Source organism: Sciurus carolinensis, chromosome 1 (genome assembly GCF_902686445.1).
Source record: "Sciurus carolinensis chromosome 1, mSciCar1.2, whole genome shotgun sequence".
Lineage (NCBI taxonomy): Eukaryota > Metazoa > Chordata > Mammalia > Rodentia > Sciuridae > Sciurus > Sciurus carolinensis.
Window position 1 is genome coordinate 125,151,277 of NC_062213.1, and position 22,739 is coordinate 125,174,015.

Below are 22,739 nucleotides of genomic sequence, written 5' to 3' on the forward strand. Positions count from 1 at the left end.
GTGGATGGTGCTCCTGCCTTGCCTCCAGAGTGCCTGGGATTACAGGCGTGAACCACCATACCCACTTAACAGCAGATTTCTTCTTGGAAACAATGCAAGTGAGAAGACAATAGTGAAGCAATATAAAGTACTGGTGGAAAAAAGATCTCGACCTAGAATTCTATACTTAGTGAAGTTAGCATTTAAACACCAAGAAGAAATAAAGACTTCTTCAGAAATACAGAAAATGAAAGAATTTACCAGCAGGGTCTCCTGCACTATCAACAAATGTTAAAGAAAGTCATGTCCTTCAGGAAGAAGGAAATGATGCAAGTTGGAAATACTCCAAAGAATATAGAACTGCAGAAATGACAACTACATTGATAAATATGATTTTTAATTATTTAAATTTCATAAAGGATGATTGTTAAAATTTAAATAAAAAGCATAGTAGGAAATTTATAACATATAGAAGTGGAAAGTGCAACATGGATAAGCATTGAAAACTTTATTATGTAAAAGAAATCAGTTATAAAAGACCATATTTTATATGACTCTATTTATATGATATGTCCAGAATAGATGACTCCATCAAGTCAGAAAAGTAAATTAATAGTTGCTCAAGGTAGGGGGTTTTAGGAAAATTAGAAGTGACTACAAATGGGTACATTTTTTCCCCCTAGGGGAGGGATTGGTGAAATGGTCTAAAATTGAGCATGTTAATGGTTGTGAATATACCAGAAATAATTGAATTTTGTCTTTAAATAAGGTGAATTGTGTGACAAGTGAATTATATCTCAATGAGACTGTTTCAGGGCTGAGCATGTAGCTCAGTGGTAGAGTTCCTGCCTACTTGCCTAGCGTGCATAGAGCCCTGGTTCAAACCCCAGTGCTGCAGACAACAACCTACTACTGCAACAAAAATCCCCAAAACAAAAAAACCAAAACACAGTTGTTTACTTACAAAAGAAAAAAGTAAAGATGCTATATATGAGGGAAAATAAAATGTGTAACACAAACAGTATTGGGCAGTGTGTTCATCATCAGAGACCTGACAAGTGCATTTCTACTATACTGGAGTAGAAACTGATTTTCAGCAAAGACTCAGTTGGTGGCTGAACATTTCTCTCTTTTTTCTCCTTAAATTGAAAGGATGAATGCATTCTTCTGGGAACTATTCATGCTCTTTTCCTATTTATGTAATGTTTTCATATCAGTGTGAGCACTATGTGAACACTGTGTGTGTGTAAAATAAATTTCTTTGTCATATTTTTTGATACATCTGATTATCACAGTTCAATGATTGTTTAGAACAAGATCCCTGATGCAAAATCAAGTGTTAATCTCTAGAGTCCACTGCAACTAAATCCTAGGGACCCAAAGAAGTTGTAGAGTGGGGATGTGCTTGGAACAGTTCAGGTCAATTAGTTTTTAATTATAACATTGGTAAAAATAAAAGACATTATTTCTTTCTAACTCACTTTAGGTTTAAATTTAAATCATTTTAAGTGAGATTTTTATGCCCCTAAATTGGAATTGCTAGGTGGATTTTGTTAAAGAATTGGGATATCTTAATGTGACTTCATATTATGTATTTTTCATTAGCTTATACTACTTTTTAAAAGGCAACTATTTTTTGTAGTTATTCAACCAAAATGATTCAAAATATCATTCCTTAAGAGAATAAAATTGATTAGAATACTAATTATTAGATTAATTCTATAATATTTAAAATAGTTAATACACTAAATTACATATTTCTAATGGAATTAGTCTTTTTTTTTTTTTTTTTTTGGGTGCTGGGGATCGAACCCAGGGCTTTGTGCTTACAAGGCAAGCACTCTACCGACTGAGCTATCTCCCCAGCCCCTGGAACTAGTCTTAATTGAGTTATAGATTTGATCTTTTTCCTTTAAAAACTTTCTAAAACATCATGAATATTCCTCTATATCAATTAATATCAATTAATGTATTTTAAACATCTTAATATATGTAGGCATAAAAATTATAATACACACATACATATATATATATATATATATATGGCATATGTATGTAATAATTATTTTTCTGCCAAGAAATAAGATGTCTTCCATTTTTTTCCCCCAGTACTTTGTCTTCCATTTTTTATTGCTATGTCATGCATAATTTTTCTTCAATGAAATTTCTTAAAGGAGAACTTTTTTTAATTTTAAAGAGCACAATAAAAGCATCTTAGGAAATACACATCCTTCAAGTCCTTTCCAGACTTAGCCTTCTGGGCTCACATAGAACCTGAGCATTACATTGTGAACATATTAACATCTCTTTATTTTATCTTTATGTCTTCTTCCTTACTTGGTCTGAAACTTCTATTTTTACAAGGACCAGTCTTTCATGTATTAGAGGTGTTTGTGTTGTCCTACAAAATCCAAAGTTTTGACCCTAGAAAGTTTTAAAATAAGCAACAACAAGCAGTTCATTTGATTTCCTGTCAGAACTTGTTGCTAGTGTTGTATTACCACAGATTGCAAGGTTCAGTTCAAAGTGTTGCACTGCTTCAGCAAGTGAGTTGCATGATTAAACCTTTGAAACCTTTGAAGGAAAGTGAGGCAAAGACTGACCTCCCATTACAGAGTGTTTAATGATTATATGACTTAAAATCTTTGTAACTGCTGACAAGGAGTGAATGACGGTCCCTTTGTCTTCTTAAATAGAACACTAAGAAGAAAACAGAATTCTGCTTATTGTTCTGCCACTAGAAAAGCCTTTTACTTTCTAGTGGAAGTTTGTTGTCTTTTTTTTTTTTTAAACTGTTTTCCTCAGGAATTTTTCCATTAACAAATTTTTTTTGTGGGGGGGAGTTAATATCTTCTCTAACCAAGTATTGTGCTCAGTTTTGAAGACATGTGGATGCATAAAAACTATTTTTGCTTTTGAAAGTTTTAATGACTAGTTTGATGGGAAAGGACATGTGTTAATAATTACTTGACATAATTTCCTATATGTCAAATGAGGGACAATGGCAAGATTCTGTAGCAGTTGATGGGTATAATTTAACATAGAGGGAGGGGAGGGTCCATTCTCAATTCTTGAAGAAAATGGTTCTAGTTAGAACTTAAGGAAAATTAGGTAGCATTTTAGACTAACATAAAACTGCTGCATCCTTGACATAGTGAATGATGCAAGAAAAGGGATGGAAATAGGATTTTAGGTAGATTTGATAAATGAAACTAGATTAGAGTTAAGGTAGGTTGGAGGGGCAATGGGTAGCCAGGTTAAATTGTGAGATAATTGTTTTTGTTAGTATAATATATATAATGTGAAGCCATTTAAGTTTTGTGTATATGTGCACATGCACACATGGGCATTTGTGAAGGATGTTTGTCATGTAAGAAAAAGAGAAGGTACAGAGAATATTGCCATGTTGTGGTTCAGGCATACTACATTAAGGGTCTCCTATAGGTTGGACAAATCGGGAATTCAAAAGTCAGGCCAGATGTGACTTTCTTGGACTGGCATAGTGTGGATTAAAGAAACAGAGGAACTGCTGTATAGATTGACCCCAATATGAATTCCAACTTACAAGAGGCAGAGATCAAGAGGAGTTAAAGGTTTTGTGGGGAAAAAGGTAGTGTGAAAAAAAAAAGTGTGTTGTTTTGATATGAAGAAGTTAAAATCATGATGGAAATGCAAGTAGGTTTTTTGGCCTTCATTGAAATTGGTGACTATAGAGCAGAACAAATATCTTAGGGTTTAGAATATACATGTAAAACTCAGATGCAGAAAGGTAGTCATTAATGCCAAATACTGTTTAGGAAAGAATGGTAGAAGGGCAGGCAGCAGAGGTTCAAGAACTTGTTATCTAGGCCTATAGAAGTAATTAAGTTACAAAAGTAGAGGGTAAATAGAGGTGTATTAATGCTGTGATCTAAAGGAAACCAGTGCAGTTGAGTTTCAGCATACAAGTGTGAATTAACAGCACTCAATACTGCATTAAAAAACCATAGAATTGAAAGTTACACTAAGACTTAGAGCATGATGCTAACATGGTTGTTTTACAATTTTGTATTTTTATTAAATGATCAGATTCCCCAACTCTCTAGCTCTTTGCTTCATTCTTATCCTTCTCAAAAGAATAGCTACCTTACAACAATCCTTGAGTTGATAAAATCAAAAACTGAATAGACACTTTGAATCATTTTAGTTATTTTTATACAAATCACTTGCCTATGTTTCTCATTAGCTCTTAACCATATAGTTGAAGGGTAGCCAGTTGATATGTGATTTATTATTATTTTTGTGAACCTGAAAATCAGTCTACTTATTAATTTATTTAATTTAAAAAAATCTGAACTGTTTTCAGATCCTGCTTCCATTTTCCCTTCTCCTTAAGTATTTTTTCCAGTTTTCCCATTTGTCAGCTCGTAATCCACTTATCTTATACACTAAAGTTAATATAATGGTGAATTATAATAGTTTTCCTATTACTGAAAAAGATTCTCTATGGCCTGTTTTACATAGGCACAAAACTATTTTTGGAAAGCAATTTTTGAGGTAAAAAGATTAATTTTTCTTGTATGAAAAAAGTGTAAATTACAGAATATGAATTTTCTTTTTTTTAAATGAAAGGTTTGGGTACTCTTTTTTAATGTTATTGTATTTTTATACCTTTATTTTATTTGTTTATATTAATGTGGTGCTGAGGATCAAACCCAGTGCCTCATACATGGTAGTCAAGCACTCTACCACTGAGCTACAGCCCCAGCCCTAGAATATGATTCTTCTTAGTTACTTAGTGAACTTGTTAGTATTTTCTTGATCATGTAATAATCCCAATCAGTTCTCCTCTTTTTTAAATTTTGTTTTGGGAATCTGTATCAATTCATTCATACCTTCAACTTTTGTGAACATAAGGTACTATTCTAGCATGGAATTTCATAGCTTTACCTTTTCTAAATATTTAATTTAAATATATAATGCACAAGTGTTCTACAATGTATTAAATTAAGAAGCTTATAATTCATGTGAAATTTCCAAATAAAATAGTATGTCTCATCTTTTTATTTTCATATCACTTTATACATATTTATTTTCAATTTCTATAATGAAAATATAAAGTAGTACATATATCAATATGTTATTAATGTTTCATTATTCAAAGTGCTTAAAGAATAAAGGAATATGCATAATTAATAGCTAGTGTATATTTGGTAATATTGTTTTATTTTTCCTGAATTGAAGCAATACTATGTTATATCTCTTTGGTTATTCTGAATTTTCTTGAAAAAATCAAAGTGTAAAATCAATGTGGTACTATTTGTAGTCTTAAGATAAAGCTACCTTATAAATTGAAGTTAGTCTTAACAGTGTTTACATATTTCGAGAGGTAGAAGAATCCTTTCTATGTCTGTTGTAAGACTGTTTATATCACCTTAAAATTCACATGTTAAATCCTAATGCCCAATGTGTGCTGTTTGGAGATGCAGTTATTGGGAGTTAGTTAGGGGTAGTTGAGGTTATGAGGGTGAGGACCTCATAATGGAATTAGTGCCCTTATAAGAACAGATAATCAAGAGCTTGCTCTCACTTTCTCTCTCTCTCTCTCTCTCTCTCTCCACCTGAAGACATAGTGAGACAATAGTCATCTGCATGCCAAGAAAAATGTCTTTCACATGAACCAAATTATGCAGCATTTGGGTCTTGGACTTCCTAGCCTGCAGAATGTAAAACAGATGTTTGTTGTTCAAGCTACCCAGACTATGGTATTCTGAAATAGTGCCCAATCAGACTAATAAAATGTCTACATCAGAACAGTCATCACCTTTGCCCTGTTCTATATTAAGAATTGTATAGTGAATATCAAATGCATATGTTATGGTTCCTTTGTTTGACTTCTCCATATTTTCTTATAGAAAATAAAAGGACTTTTTTGAATTAGAGAGAATGTGGGTACCTGTCACTGGTATATATTTTATAATGAGAGAGAGTCACATATTGGGCCTTGCAAAGCCAGACAAGAGGTTCATGTGGCAGATTTCAGCTTGTTGAGTTGAAGAGTGACATGATAGATGTGAGGTTTTAAGATGTGTAAACTATTTCTTTTTTGTTAACTATTTGTTCAATAGAAATGAATCAAATTTCTTGGACAACATGACTAGCATTTTGAAAGGGTTCATTCCTTTCCAGTTGATGAGTTTTTTGATGCTTTATAAATTCCTTATTTTTTTTTACCCGACCTGTCTTTCCTGGGAAGAAAATGTAATGTAAATTCACTTAAACATGTTGGGCCCAAAGGTCCATGAGTTATATACACTTGTATGTATTATAAAATATTATCTTCATTGCTATATATGTGTAATGGATATTAAAATCTGTATTTGAATTCCATGACCCTTCTACACTGCTGTATTAATTTGTGAAGCACATATTGGCATTTTCAGGCAGTCTGCTTTTGAAATTGCAGGGCAGAGGCCAATGATAAATTCAGGGACCCATGACTCAGCTGGTAATTTGGTTTCATCTGAGATACATCTCTATTTTTCATACTGTCTTATTTAAAGTTACCTTTTTACCTGTTGCTTTAATTTTTTATATATTTCCATACTTTAAAAAATGAGCCCCCTGTATTATTTACAATTGAAAGTACAGGAACATGAATATACATTTGTTGAATGGCAACTCTAACCTAGTTCTCATACAAATAGATAAAATGTAGTAAGTCCTTACTGTGTGCATCATTCTAGTTTTATCCATAAGTTCTCAAAACAATACCATGGGATAAGTACAATTGTTGATGAACATTTAGCAGTTGAAGAAAAAAGAGTTTGAGGGTTTAAACAACCAGCAAAACTAGAAGAGCTAAGATCTAAGCCCAAATTTAACCTCAAATAATATGCATATTGTTCTGAAAATGCTTAAAAAATGAAAGTTGTAGGGTTTAGAACTGTCAGTGATTTCCTTCATCAATTGTTAATTTACTGAATGAGTTAGTCCCTTGCAACATGGGAAATTAGGCCTTTGTATATAGGTAATAAAATGAGAAAAATTGAAGGTAACTTCCATTTGCTATCATTACTAGGAAAAAGTAGTCCTGCCTAAGGGGCTGTGCCCTGACAGAAAATAGAAGTACATTAAGAAACAAACAAAAATGTCTGAAAATGTGATCATCCTTGCTGAGGACTAGTTACCACAGGTTTCCAAGGTTTTTAGACTCCAAAGTTGTCTGTCCCAATGTGGAGTGCCAAATAAACTAAATTATTCCCTGTTCTGTTTCCTACTACACAGGAGACTGACTATAGGAGTTCTGAGAGCTTGTCCAGTATCCAAAAGCACCTTGTTTGTTTCTCAGATACGTGTCTTAATGTATTTAAGATACTATTTAAAATAGTTCTACACTATGACTACTGACAGACATAGAAAAGGGTCTGAAAACTGGCTGAGATGGAGAATTTATAAGCAAGAGAATGTTAAACAAGTAGGTACTAAAAAGTGCAGTCCTCCATCGATCAACATTTTCTAGATTGGTGCCTGGAAGAAGCAACAAGTATTGATCAAAAGCATCAATGGATTGGTGTTTTATGTTCCCATTAGATGATAATATTTATGAAGGAAAAAAATTGAGGGCAATACAAAATTATATTGAAATCAAGTTACTTGTGTCCAATTATGAAAAAAAAATGAGAACAGTGTGATTTTTGTTTTTATTTTTTTATTTTTATTTTTTTGGTACCAGGGATTAAACCCTGAATACTTAACCACTGAGCCACATCCCAGCCATTTTTTATATTTTATATTGAGACAGGGTCTTGCTAAGTAATTTAGGACCTTGCTAAATTGCTGAGGCTCACTTTGAACTTGTGATCCTCCTGCCTAACCTCCTGAGTTGCTGGGATTATAGGCCTGCAACGCCACCGCCACCACCACCACCTGGCCATCATTTGTATTTGCCTCACACAAGTAGATGAACTAAAGAAAATGATATGCCATCAAAGACAAAATTTAAACATAATTTAAATAAGACAGTATTGAATTTGTCAAGTTAGTTCTGTAAGCCCCAAATGTTAATATATGTATCTTTTTAATTACTGAGAATTATAGTAGGTAATAACTAGGATTGAACAGGAAATATTTGTTTACAATTTCAGGTGCACAGGCTGAAGAGAGCTTAATGGTGCATTATATTTGGTTAATCAATATCGTGCTATGAAACAAAACCCATTTTTAGAAAGAGAACATTTGGTCAAGTGGTTTCCCACAACTGAAATATGAGCTCTTGAAAAATACTGAAGTTGCAATATTTTAGGGCTAAGTTTTAGTGCTTTTTTTTGTTTTTTTGGGTTTTTTTTGTTAACCAAGGACCTGTAATTGTTGATTGAAGTCAGTATGGGCCCCTCTGTCTGCTCTCTGAGGAATTGCACAAAACACTCTCTTTGGATGCAGAATTCCAGTGTGTGCTATAGCCTCCAGCTGCTTCCCAAAACAGAGTGAACAAAACAGGGACAACGGGTAACTCACTTGACTTCATGTGTACTGGCCCCGAATCATATTCAATCATTTCTTCAACTAAATAAAATTAGAACGGTTCAATTTTCTCAAAGTCTGTTTTTCTGCCTCCAGCATCAGCATACCTCAAAATGCAAACTCAAAGACTAAATTCTTTGATGAGAGAAAATTCTCCCTCTGTAAGTAATAACCCTATATCTGAAGGGTTAATGGCCCTCTTACAGCACTCAATTTATCTAGAGAGGGGCTCTGTGACCCTGTTAGGACTTGACTTTCGTCATTTCTTAGGAAGAATATAATTTAGAACTCTCCTATATTCTGCCAGGTATTTAGTTATCGATGATATTGACTTCTAGTTTTAAAAAGTCTTGCTTTGGAAAATTGTTTTTAACAGCTCTCAACCACTCTCATGTCCTGTATTTTTATTTTATATCACTTTCATTTGGAATATTATTAAGTCAAATCCTTGGTAACCATTCTCCACAATCCAATTTATTTTTTACCCAAGATCCATTGAATTCAACTCAGTGCCTTTTTGTAAAAGGTTAACCCAATATTTCATGTTATGTTACACTTTTTACTTACGCCATGTGAAAGAAAAGTTACTGTGATAAGCAGCCAATAAATTACATTCAGAATGTTTATTCTCAAAAGTTACATTACTATGCTGACATAGATAAACATAATCATTTATCACAATATGGATTGTGGAAATAAAACCTAAAATAAATGCAGCCATCTTTCTTGCCTATTACTCAGTTTGTTTGCTTTAAAAGTTGTCCAGTATATATCTAAAAAGTATCATCATGTTATTTATTAATTTGGATTACTGTATGAGTTTATTAATGGTTCAAGTTGAAAGAGACAAGCAAAAAAATTTTTTAAAGAAGAAAATGTTTTTAATATTTCCTATAAAATTAGATGACTTGGTTTTGCTAATACTGACTTTTGTTGTTGAGTTGCTTTTGTCTTATGTCATTATGAGGAATAACCATTTGAAACTACAGCTGTATTGTGCATTTGTTGTTCAGAAGATACTGACATCTCATCTGATAGAGTGAAGAATTATTGATTCTTTTATGTATAAGAATTACTAAAAATAATCTATCAGATTTATATTTGTCATCTAAAGCAAGCCCCAGTGATGTTTACTAAAGTAGGTATATTATATAGCTAAATCAATTGAATATAAAAATTACTGTTTTTTTTTAACAACCTCATGGAGAGAATAATTCACATATCTCACGACTCATGTATATAAAGGGTAGAATTTCTAGGCTCTTTTGGTGTATTAATAGAGTTTACCACTACCACAATCAGTTTTCGTCACTCCACAAAGAAACTACATACCCTTTGGCAGTTGCTGCTCCTCCACCCTCCCCTCAGTCTCAGCAAACACTTAATCTACTTTCTGTCTCCATACATTTGCCTTTTATGGAGATTTTATATAAATGAAAGCGTATGTGGTATTTTGTAATTGTATCTTTGTGTTATCATGATGATTACAATGCTCACCCATTTTGCACATTTCTCAAATTTATTTCTCTATTGATATCTAATTCTATTCCATTGTGATTGGAGAACTACTGTGTATTATTTAGTCCTCAGGTTCAATGAGGCTTATTTTTCACATAATGTGTCCTAGAAAATGTTCCATGCATACTTGAGAAAAATGTGTATTTTACTTAGTTCTGGTGGAGAGTTCTGTAGATTACTATTAAATCTTCATGATGGCTAGGTTGGTGGTACACACCTGTAATCCCAGCAGCTTGGAGAGGGAGGCAGGAGGATTGGGAGTTCAAAGCCAGCCTCAGCAAAAGTGAGGCGCTAAGCAACTCAGTGAGATGCTGTCTTAAATAAAATACAAAATAGGACTGAGAAGGTTGCTCAGTGATTGAGTGCCCCTGAGTTCAATCCCTGGTACCCTCCCCCCCCAAAAAAAATTTGATGACATGTATTGTTGTTCAAATCTTTTGTTCCGTTGTTTTTATTCTGCTTGTGTTCTGCCCAGTTTTTAAAGTGGGACTTTGAAGTCTTCAACTAATATTCTCTAAGCGTTTGTTTTCTGTTCAGTTTTGCCAGTTTTTGATTCATGTATTTTGCTTTGTTGTTGGGCACATGTATGTTTAGAATTGTTAGAACTTCCTGAAGGATGACTCTATCATTGTAAAACTTGGCTTTGTAACTAGTAGTACCTTTTTGCTTGTTTTGTTTCAAGTCTGTTCTGATACTACTATAGGGCACTTGAGGTTTCATAAGGTTACTACTTGCATGGTGTATCTTTCTCAGTCCTTTTACTTTTATCTTATTTGTGACATTGAATCTGAAGTGCACCTCTATAGACAGCACATAGTTAGATCTTGCTTTCTTATCTAGTTTGATGGTGTACATATTATATTGTCTTTTATAATTTCAGAATTACTTATACTTTACTGTTGACCATTGTGTTTTCCTGTGAACTTGAATTATTATTTATGGTCATTTGCTTTCTTTTTTTTTTTTTTCCTTTTTTTTTTTTTTCTTTTTATTGTAAACAAATGGGATACATGTTGTTTCTCTATTTGTACATGGCGTAAAGGCATACCATTTGTGTAATCATAAATTTACATAGGGTAATGTTGTTTGATTCATTCTGCCATTTTTTCCCTTCCCCATCTCCCCTCCCACCCTTCCCCTCCATCTATACAGTCCTTCCTTCCTCCATTCCTGCCCCCCTCCCTAAACCCAACTCCAACCCCAACACTAACCCTTCCCACCCCCCATTATGTGTCATCATCCACTTATTAGCGATATCATTCTTCCTTTGGTTTTTTGAGATTGGCTTATCTCACTTAGCATGATATTCTCCAGTTTCATCCATTTGCCTGCAAATGCCATAATTTTATCATTCTTTATGGCTGAGTAATATTCCATTGTATATATATACCACATTTTCTTTATCCATTCATCAATTGAAGGACATCTAGGTTGGTTCCACAATCTGGCTATTGTGAACTGAGCAGCTATGAACATTGATGTGGCTGTATCTCTGTAATATGCTGATTTTAAGTCCTTTGGGTATAGGCCAAGGAGTGGGATAGCTGGGTCAAATGGTGTTTCCATTCCAGGTTTTCTAAGGAATCTCCACACTGCTTTCCAGAGTGGCTGCACTAATTTGCAGCCCCACCAGCAATGTAAGAGTGTACCTTTCTCCCCACATCCTCGCCAACACCTGTTGTTGGTTGTATTCTTGATAATTGCCATTCTAATTGGGGTGAGATGGAATCTTAGGGTGGTTTTGATTTGCATTTCTCTTATTACTAGAGATGTTGAACATTTTTCCATATGTTTGTTGATTGCTTGTACATCTTCTTCTGTGAAGTGTCTATTCATTTCCTTAGCCCATTTGTCAATTGGATTATTTACATTCTTGGTGTAGAGTTTTTTGAGTTCTTTATAGATTCTGGAGATTAGTGCTCTATCTGAAGTATGATTGGCAAAGATTTTCTCCCACTCTGTAGGCTCTTTCTTTGCATTGATGATAGTTTCCTTTGCTGAGAGAAAGCTTTTTAGTTTGAATCTATCCCAGTTATTAATTCTTGCTTTTATTTCTTGTGCTATGGGAGTCCTGTTGAGGAAGTCTGGTCCTAAGCCGACATGTTGAAGCTCTGGACCTACTTTTTCTTCTATAAGATGCAAGGTCTCTGGTCTGATTCCGAGATCCTTAATCCATTTTGAGTTTAGTTTTGTGCATGGTGAGAGATATGGGTTTAGTTTCATTCTGTTGCATATGGATTTCCAATTCTCCCAGCACCATTTGTTGAAGAGGCTATCTTTTCTCCATTGCATATTTTTGGCCCCTTTGTCTAGTATGAGAAAATTGTATTTATTTGGGTTTGTGTCCGTGTCCTCTATTCTGTACCATTGATCCACCTTTCTATTTTGGTACCAATACCATGCCGTTTTTGTTACTGTTGCTTTGTAGTAGAGTTGAAGATCTGGTATTGCGATACCCCCTGCTTCACTCTTTCTGCCAAAGATTGCTTTAGCTATTCTGGGTTTTTTATTCTTCCAGATGAATTTCATAATTGCTTGCTCTATTTCTGTAAGGTACATCATTGGGATTTTAATTGGAATTGCATTGAATCTGTATAGCACTTTTGGTAGTATGGCCATTTTGACAATATTAATTCTTCCTATCCAAGAACATGGGAGATCTTTCCATCTTCTAAGGTTTTCTTAATTTCTTTCTTTAGTGTTCTGTAGTTCTCATTGTAGAGGTCTTTCACCTCTTTTGTGAGATTGATTCCCAAATACTTTATTTTTTTCGAAGCTATATTGAATGGGGTAGTTTTCCTAATTTCTCTTTCTGAAGATTCATCGCTTATATATAAAAATGCCTTCGATTTATGTGCATTGATCTTATATCCCGCTACTTTACTGAATTCACTTATGAGATCTAAAAGTTTTCTGGTGGAATTTCCTGGTTCCTCTAAGTATACCATCATATCATCAGCAAATAGGGATAGTTTGAGTTCTTCTTTTCCTATTCGTATCCCTTTAATTTCTTTGGTCTGTCTAATTGCTCTGGCTAGAGTTTCAAGGACAATATTGAATAGAAGTGGTGAAAGAGGGCATCCCTGCCTTGTTCCAGTTTTTAGAGGGAATGCTTTCAGTTTTTCACCATTAAGAATGATATTAGCCATGGGTTTAGCATAGATGGCCTTTACAATGTTAAGGAATGTTCCCACTATCCCTATTTTTTCTAGTGTTTTGAGCATGAAGGGGTGCTGTATTTTATCAAATGCTTTTTCTGCATCTATCGAAATAATCATGTGATTCTTGACTTTAAGTCTATTGATATGGTGAATGACATTTATTGATTTTCTGATGTTGAACCAACCTTGCATCCCTGGGATGAAACCCACTTGATCATGGTGCACTATCTTTTTAATATGTTTTTGTATGCGATTTGCTAAAATTTTGTTGAGAATTTTTGCGTCGATGTTCATTAAGGATATTGGTCTGAAATTTTCTCTCCTCGATGTGTCTCTGTCTGGTTTAGGAATCAGGGCAATATTGGCTTCATAGAATGAGTTTGGGAGAGTTCCCTCCTCTTCTATTTTCTGGAATACTTTGAGAAGTATTGGAATGAGTTCTTCTTTAAAAGTTTTGTAGAACTCTGCTGAGAACCCATCTGGTCCTGGACTTTTCTTTGTTGGAAGGCTTTTGATGACTTCTTCTATTTCATTACTTGAAATTGGTCTATTTAAATTGTGTATGTCCTCCTCGTTCAGTTTAGGCAATTCATATGTCTCTAGGAACCTGTTGATGTCTTCGAAATTTTCTATTTTGTTGGAGTATAGATTTTCAAAATAGCTTGTAATTATGTTTTGTATTTCGGTTGTGTCTGTTGTGATATTTCCTTGTTCATTCCGAATTTTAGTGATTTGGGTTTTCTCTCGTCTTCTCTTTGTTAGTGTGGCTAAAGGTTTATCAATTTTGTTTATTTTTTCGAAGAACCAACTATTTATTTTGTCAATTTTTTGTATTGTTTCTTTCGTTTCAATTTCGTTGATTTCAGCTCTCAGTTTAACTATTTCCTGTCTTCTACTACTTTTGGTGTTGGTCTGTTCTTCTTTTTCTAGGGCTTTGAGCTGTAGTGTTAGGTCATTTATTTTTTGAGTTTTACTTCTTTTATTAAATGCGCTCCATGAAATAAATCTTCCTCTAAGTACCGCTTTCATAGTGTCCCAGAGATTTTGATATGATGTTTCTTTGTTCTCATTTACCTCTAAGAATTTTTTAATTTCCTTCCTAATATCTTCTGTTATCCATTCATCATATAGTAGCATACTGTTTAATCTCCAGGTGTTGGAGTAGTTTCTGTTTTTTACTCTTTCATTAATTTGTAACTTCAATCCATTATGATCTGATAGAATACAAGGTAGTGTCTCTATCTTCTTGTATTTGCTGACATTAGCTTTGTGGCATAATATATGGTCTATTTTAGAGAAGGATCCATGTGCTGCTGAGAAGAAAGTGTATTCGCTCTTGGTTGGATGGTATATTCTATAAATGTCTGTTAAGTCTAAATTATTGATTGTGTTATTGAGATCTATGGTTTCTTTGTTCAATTTTTGTTTGGAAGATCTGTCCAGTGGTGAAAGAGGCGTGTTAAAATCACCTAGTATTATTGTGTTATGGTCTATTTGGTTTCTAAAATTGAGAAGGATTTGTTTAACATATATGGATGAGCCACTGTTTGGGGCATAGATGTTTATGATTGTTATATCTTGCTGATTTATGCTTCCCTTAAGCAGTATGAAATGTCCTTCTTTATCCCTTCTAACTAACATTGGCTTGAAGTCCACATTATCTGAAATGAGGATGGATACTCAAGCTTTTTTGCTGAGCCCATGTGCATGGTATGTTTTTCCCCATCCTTTCACCTTTAGTCTATGGGTATCTCTTTCTATGAGGTGAGTCTCTTGCAGGCAACATATTGTTGGATCTTTCTTTTTAATCCAATCTGCCAGTCTATGTCTTTTGATTGATGAATTCAGGCCATTAACATTCAGGGTTATTATTGAGATATGATTTGTATTCCCAGTCAAATATGAACCAAATGACTGGTCATTTGCTTTCTACCTGATGAATTTCTGCTTGAACATATTCTCTAATATTTTTGTCTGTTTGAAGATTTGAATGTTATATTTCACCTTTATTTAATTTTTGAAATTATTCAAAAAGTATTAAAAATTATTATGTTTAATAATTTTTATTATGGAATTCCTTCAGACATAATCACTCATGCATGGAATATAATTTGTTACATTTCAATTCCTAGTACCTCCTCCCTCCCTTACCTTCTCCCCCTGTTCCTGTTCTCCTTCCTCTACTTCCTTGGCCTTCCCCCCATCTATTTATTGCTTTTATTAATTGATACTTTATAGGAATACATAAAAGTGGAATTCACCATGGTACATTTACATAGAAAATTTGATCAATCTCATTCCAATGCTCTTACCCTTTTCCATCCCTCTCCCCCACCTAACACCCCTTCTCCGTTCCTCTGATCTTCCTTCCATTTTCATGGTATTCTCACTTTCCTCCCCTTATTTTCCTCTTCCCTATCATAGAAAACATTTGACCCTTGACTTTGTGAGGTTGACTTATTTCACTTAGCATGATGCTTTCAAATTCCACTTACCAGTAAATACCATAATTTCATTCTTCATAGGTGAGTAAAACTTCTTATTTTCTTTATGCATTTATCTATTGACAGGCATATGAGCTGTTTCTGTAACTTGGCTATTGTGAATTGCACTTTTATAAACACTGATGTGCCTGTATCACTCTATTATGCTGATTTTAGGTCTTGGAGGTAAATACTAAGGAGTGGCATCACTGAGTCATATGGTGATTTCATTCCTACTTTTTAAGAAATCTCCATATTGCTTTCCAAAGTGGCTGTACTAATTTGCAATCCCACCAACAATATGTGAGTGTATTTCTTCCCCCACATACTCGTTAGCATTTATTATAATCTATTTTCTTGATGATCTCTATTCTTTTTGAAAGATAGTTTTGCTGGATATAAGATTCTTGCTTGACAGGATTTTTTTTTTTTTTTAGTACTTTGTATATTTGTGTATATCACTTCACTACTTTCTGACCTCCGTTGTTCTTGATGAGAAATTAACTGTTAAAAGTTAGTTTCCTTGTATAGGATGCATCATTTTTCTTTTGCTGCTTTCAATATTTTATCTTTGATATCAATAGCATATTTATTAATGTTCTTTATATAATAAATATATTTGTATTTATTCTGTATATTGACAAGATTCTTAGATATGTAATTTAATGGTTTGTTTTGTTTAAAATAAAGTGAAAAAAATTTCAATTTGTCTTACATTTTTTGTCTTTCACTCTCTTCTTTCTCTTGTTCTGGTATTCACATGATAGTGTTTGTTTATTTAACGATTTACCACATATTTTGGGGGCTTTGTTAATTTTTTCTTTATTCTTATTTCTCTATTCTTATGTAATTTCTTTGTAAGTTTTTTGATTTTGCCAGTTTAAATCTATTTTTATATACTATAGTGAATTTTTCATGTTGGTTATTATATTTTTCAACTCCAGAATGTGTAGTTGGTTCTTTTAAATAATTTCTATATCTCTATGGGTGTGTATTTGATAGAATATTATAATTTTACTTTCCTTATGATAGTTATTTTGAAACCTTTGTTAAATTTGATACTTGGACCTTCTCAAAGTTTGTTTCTTTGTTTTTTTGTGTGAATGCATATCTTATACAATCCTGTTTCTTCGTTTGGTATATTAGTTTGTTTTCTGTACTATAATGAAATACTGGATGGCCTACATTTTTTAAAAGAAAAGAAACTTATTTAGCCCAGTTTTGGAGGTTCAAAGTCTAAACTATATGGCATCAGCTCTAGAGAGGCCCTTCTTGTTGATATCATGTTATGGCAGACAGTATCGTGGTGGCAGTATGTGCAAGAAGGAGCTCATGGCAAGACAGGAAACCAGAGCATGGATAGGGGCTGCTGGTCTTGCAACCTCTCACTAGATTTCACCTACCACCTCTTAAAATTACCATAGTAGGGGCCAAACTTCTAATATATGAACCACTGGAGCACTGGAGTAGAGGTAGAAAATACTCAGATCATACCCAGACAATAGCACACAGCTTATAATTTTTTAAATATAAAACTTTAGATAATGTATTACAACAATTCTCTATACTGATCTCCCGCTCTAGGGGAATGGGACACATGTTATTTTTTAGGTATTCATTGAGTGACTGGTGGATTATTTTAAGGAAGTCCATTTCTCCCTTAGTGTTACCCTCCGGTTATCTCAGAGGGTGCAACCGTAGACACATGCTGTTGTTCCGTCATAACTGGATTTAGCAGAGCTCTCCTCTTTCCCCTGGTATCTGTTGAATTGTCTGCCTCTATTTGTATCACACCTAGCTCTTAGTTCCACTGAATTCTGCTTGATTGCTCTATTGTTTTTGACAATGCCCTGGGATATAAATCGTTCTACAGTGTGATTCAGTTAAATTTGTATGGCAGTTTTTGAGGTGAGTTTTTGCAGGTTTTTTTTTTTTTTCCACCCCAGGAGGGCTTGTCTGAACTGTCTTTTCTCCTGACGAAATGTCTACCTTAATGGTTTAGTTTATTGCTCTCATGGCACTACCTGCTTCTTCATAATTGTTTGCTATCAAAATCTTAATTGTTCTTAAGAGGAGTCATATGATTGAACTTTTCCCACATATGGTTTCAAAAAATGTCAGTTTCTTTAGGAGAATTATCTGTTCATATGGCTGCCTTTTCTTCTGGGAAAAATCTCTGGCTCCAGAACATGGGATAGTGACCATGGCTTGCTTCTCTTAGAGTGACACTGCTACTTTATGAGCAGGCTGCTGACTATGGGAAGTAGCCTCTGGTCTTCACTTGCTGGGGCTCATATGCAGACCACACCTGATGAGTGAGATGAAATAAGGTGAAGGGGACCAGTGTTATTGATGTTCTGCCCCTCAGACAGAGCTTTTGCTCCATAGATATGTCTGACTCTACCAAGAGAGCTCCTGACATCTCAGCTGCATTTTCCTGGAGTTTAGTCTCTGAATAGCAGAGAATGGGGGTGTGAGAAATACTGGCATCTGTCCCTCCATGGGAGATACATGGCCTTCAAGTGGAGGCTGGTGGTAGAAGGAAATCTGTGTTCTTGGTTGTACTTATCTGAAATGGAATGACTTTGACACTGAACTGGAATGAAAAAAGGTAGGGATAGATTATTTTTCAAATGCCATAGTACCTTACTGCTCTTTTCAAGTTTTAGTAGATTTTCTTCAATTAATGTGCCTTCATTTGTTGTTTGCTTTTAGGACAATTTCCTGAGATTTTTGTTTATATTTTTATTAGAGCTTTATAATTATACAGAGTAGTGGGCTCATCCCAAAATAATCAAACACACTTGGAAATTGATTTCAGTTCACGATGCCTCCTTTTACCTCTCCCCATTTCCTCCCTGACTCCTTCTCTTCCCTGTTCTTTCCTCTACTCTGCTAGACTTCCCTCCTCTCTTCTATTTATTTATATTTGGTTCTTTTTACTTACACACATAGGTGAAGTTCCATGTGCTATATTTATATATGCACATAACATGATTTTTTTAAGAATTTGTTTTGTATTGCCTCTCCCTTTCCATCCCTCTACTCTGCCTCTCAATCTCCTTCTTCTACACTATTGATCTTCCCTATATCTTTATGATATCCTATTCTTCCCTTCTCTTTTCCTTTACTCTAGCTTCCACATATGAAAGAAAACATTTGGCCTTTGAGTTTCTGGGTTTGTCTTATTTCACTTAGTATTATATTCTCCATTTCCATCCATTTACCAGCAAATGCCATAGTTTTATTCTTCTTTATGACTGAGTAGAACTCCACTCTGTGTGTGTGTGTGTGTGTGTGCGTATATACACATACATATATATATATATATATATATATGTACACACAATTTTTTAACCCATTCATCTGTTGATGGACATCTGTGTTGATTCCATAATTTAGCTATTATGAATTATGCTGTTATAAATATTGATGAGGCTGTTCAAGAGATTTTGAATAGTTATTTTTTGTTACTGGTTTTTGTTAGTTATGTTTGTTTAGCTGGCTGTTGGTCAGCAGAGGTCTTGATACAAGCATTCTGGAAATGATATCCTAGTGGTTATATTTTAAAAGTTTGCTTGAGTTGGGTGTGTTAGTCATCTTTTTGTTGCTGTGACAAAATATCTGAGAAAATCAACTTAAAGGAGGAAAGATTTACTTTGGTGCATGGTTTCAGTCCATCATTGGATGGCTCCAATGCTATGGGCCTATGATAAGGCAGAACATTATAGTAGAGAGGGTGTTGTTGGGCAGAACAATAGGGTTTGATGTTAATTCTTTATTGAGTTATTCAGGTTTCACTTAATATTATTTATACATGTGGTTATAAATGGTTTCTACCTTATACCTTAAAAATTACATTTAAATGTATACTTCATCTTTGAATAAATTTGAATCTAAACCCCACACACAGAATAACTGAGTTGTAATTCAATCTCTTCTGTGTATAAACTAAGAATTTTAAGCAGAGTACTTATCTGCCATCAACTTATTCACTCATTGAAAATATTGAGGTAATAGTAGCTGTTTATAAGTTAAATTATATGATACATGTAAAGCTGCTTAAAAACTTAAAATTGAGAGTATTGTTATTGTCATTTTAAATCAAATGCACAATAAATTGAAGTGCTTCTTTTCTGGTTTTATTCTTATACTAATAAATAATGAATAAATTTAATACTAAATTAATACTAAACATCTTAGAAAACTATTTGTATAGTTTATATCATTTCTAAAGCCTTCACATTATCACGTGGTAAATATTCTTATAAAATCACAAGATATCACCTAGAAAATGATTTCTTTAGATAAATTTATTTTGGAATTACAATAATAGAAGGGGAAACAACAATTTTTAGTATATGTCTAATAGTATAATAATTCCTTTTATCTGTTCATTTACTTTGGCATTTGTGACAGTTTTTTGGGATCCAAATGAGTTCATTTTCATATGCAGAAAGGATGAACATTATATACTAATTTTCAAAGAATAATAAAATCTCACTTGGAAGATGATCTTGGGGTTGGTCAAATATAATAGGAATTTCATTTTTAGGAGTTCTCTCACAATCTTACTAAACCTCCACATGAACAAATCATGGATAGAGAATTGCTGTTGCACATAGCGTCTGGATTCCATTTTCACTCCACTTTAGATTTTAGGATGTTTATAGTTTAGAAAACATGTTGTATCATGTGTTTCATTTATTTTTTACTATAGTCTTCTGGTTTAGGTTATGGCCCATTTTGCATGTGATGAAATGAAAGATCAAAAGGATAAACAGTTTGCTGAAAGTTATATGACCAATAGATATTAAGAACCAAATTCATCATTTTGTATCTCTTATTTCACAGGCATGAGCATATGCTACCCACTTAGTTTGCTAGAGACTTAGCAAAATCTCTACTTCTTCAATTCAAAGCATTCACTGTTTAAGAGGAAAGGAAAATTCATAAAGTAGCAGCTATTATTTAGGTTGGTGGGTTCTGTTAGAGATATTTGTGTGCTCTAGGACAACAAGATCTAGGCAAGTGCTCTACCACTTTTATTTATTTATTTATTTTTAATTTTTTTTTGCAGAACTGGGGATTGAACCCAGGGACTCAGACATACTAGGCAAGTGCTCTAACATTGAGCCACGCCCCCAGCCCCATAATCAGATTTTGATTAGTCAGGGGAATTTTCCTGGGAAGAATAGGACTTTTGAGAGCACATTGTTTTAAATGACTGCAATAAAGTTGTCTAGTGTGACTTCTAATGCAATTTTAGCTGATAATTTAAAAAATATTTGAATCTAAATCTCCCTCCTTAAATTTCTACAATCTCGATTCTGCCCTCTCTACTAATTCAACATAATTAAATACCTTTTCTATGTGAAAGCTTTTCAGCTACTGAAAACCTCTCTGTCCCCTCCATATCTTTTCTCCAGGATTTTCTTCAGGTATTTCATCTTGGTGTTTAACATGTAAAAATTTTGAAAGTCGTTGGGGAAAATGTTAACTGAATTAAACTGAAACATTTGTCACCAACATGTCTTCCCTCTGGTAGTAGTATAGTTTTTATAGTGGTTGTTAATATTTATTGGTATTTCCTAAATAATGATAATAATTATAATAACTATTATTTTTATTATTATTTTGCCAAGAGTTCCTTCTGAAGAATTAATAGAAAATATAGGAGGAATCACTCCACTTGTATTTTGTACAGATTAGGTATTTTAACATTAGGTAAGGTATCTATTTGAGGAGTCATGTCATATTTTTGGATGTATTTTGAGCTCTTGATCAATTCATACCAGTAATGTTATTTTCTATTTTATTTAGTTTTTCTCCAGAAAACATTTTGCTCCTTCTCACTTTTTCCTTATGAATTTTTGTTTTATTGGGATTTCCCCACATAGGTTCTTTTTTGTTAAGCCAAATACAAGAGTTCTCAATTTGTTTTTGTAAACCCTCTTTCTAATTTTGGATCATTTTCTAATTTGTTTAGATCACATGGAATCTGTTTTTTTTTTTTTTTTCCCCTCTCTCTCTCTCTTGTGTATCAATAGGTTTTATATTCTAGTTGAACCTTTTCTTGGGGGCGGATGGAGGATTCCTAAATAAAATTTTGATTTTTTTAATGCTAACATATTTACGTATTCTTGTGTATTTTTTATGCTGTCTTCAGAGCATCCTGGCTTTAAATCCTCGGATGCAAAATCATGCAACACTGCGTTCTACTTTTGCCAAGAAATTAGACAAGAAACATTGGAAGAGAAACCCTGATAAGAACTGCTTTGTAAGTACAACTGATAACGTGATTTCCTACTGAAAATTTTCTCGTTCTACACATTGTAAGACAAGATTTACATATACTTAGAAATACAGTAAAATATATATAAAATACAGCTGTGATCTTTTTCATATTTTACATATTTTATATTTGAATAATATCAAAACTTTAATTTTTCTGTTTTAAAAAATCTTCTGAAACACTTAAATTATATGAATTTAATTTTCTTTTCCTAAAAATCTTTATAATTTGTTTTAAAATTTTCTTTTCCTAAAAATCTTTATAATTTGTTTTAAAATTGTTTTGTGCAATAAAACAATGATATGAGTTTCTGTTTTAGATATAGTCTAACTGATGGTGGTTGTAGGCTTCTACAAACTTTGAAAATATTCTCTTGTGAAACTTATGAACTTTAAAATATTCAGTGTAAACTACTGATATTCTCAGATGAGGAACAGGAACAAAAAGAATTACTCTGAAGTTTCTGATGGCTAGAACTTTACTTGACTGAGCCTATGAAGTTATCCACAGAGATGGGACTGTGAGGTCATAAGTGGTTATAAGGACAACCTTAAAGACAAAATTTAAAATACCGTCTGTGGGATATGTAAGTCTTTAAATTTGGAAAGACATTTCCTTTTTACTGAATTTCCCCAAAATTGATTTTTCCAAACTAATTAGTGAGACCATTAATATTATGAGCTTACATGACATTGACTCGTTTACTGTGTGTATAATGTTCTATAACATTCATGATTTTAGTGTTTTTTTCTTCCTCTTCATTCTGAAGATGAGAATTGAGAATGTGTGTTTATGTGTGTG

General features: G+C 33.4%; 1 protein-coding gene across 1 annotated transcript in view; it reads left to right on the forward strand.

Moving 5' to 3' along the window:
• The window catches only part of Dpyd (dihydropyrimidine dehydrogenase), an 810,982-nt gene that overhangs the window by 18,675 nt on the left and 769,568 nt on the right, over positions 1-22,739 (forward strand). Inside the window, 1 exon segment of the mRNA XM_047549961.1 lies at positions 21,813-21,923. Coding sequence (XP_047405917.1) covers positions 21,813-21,923 — 111 coding nt within the window.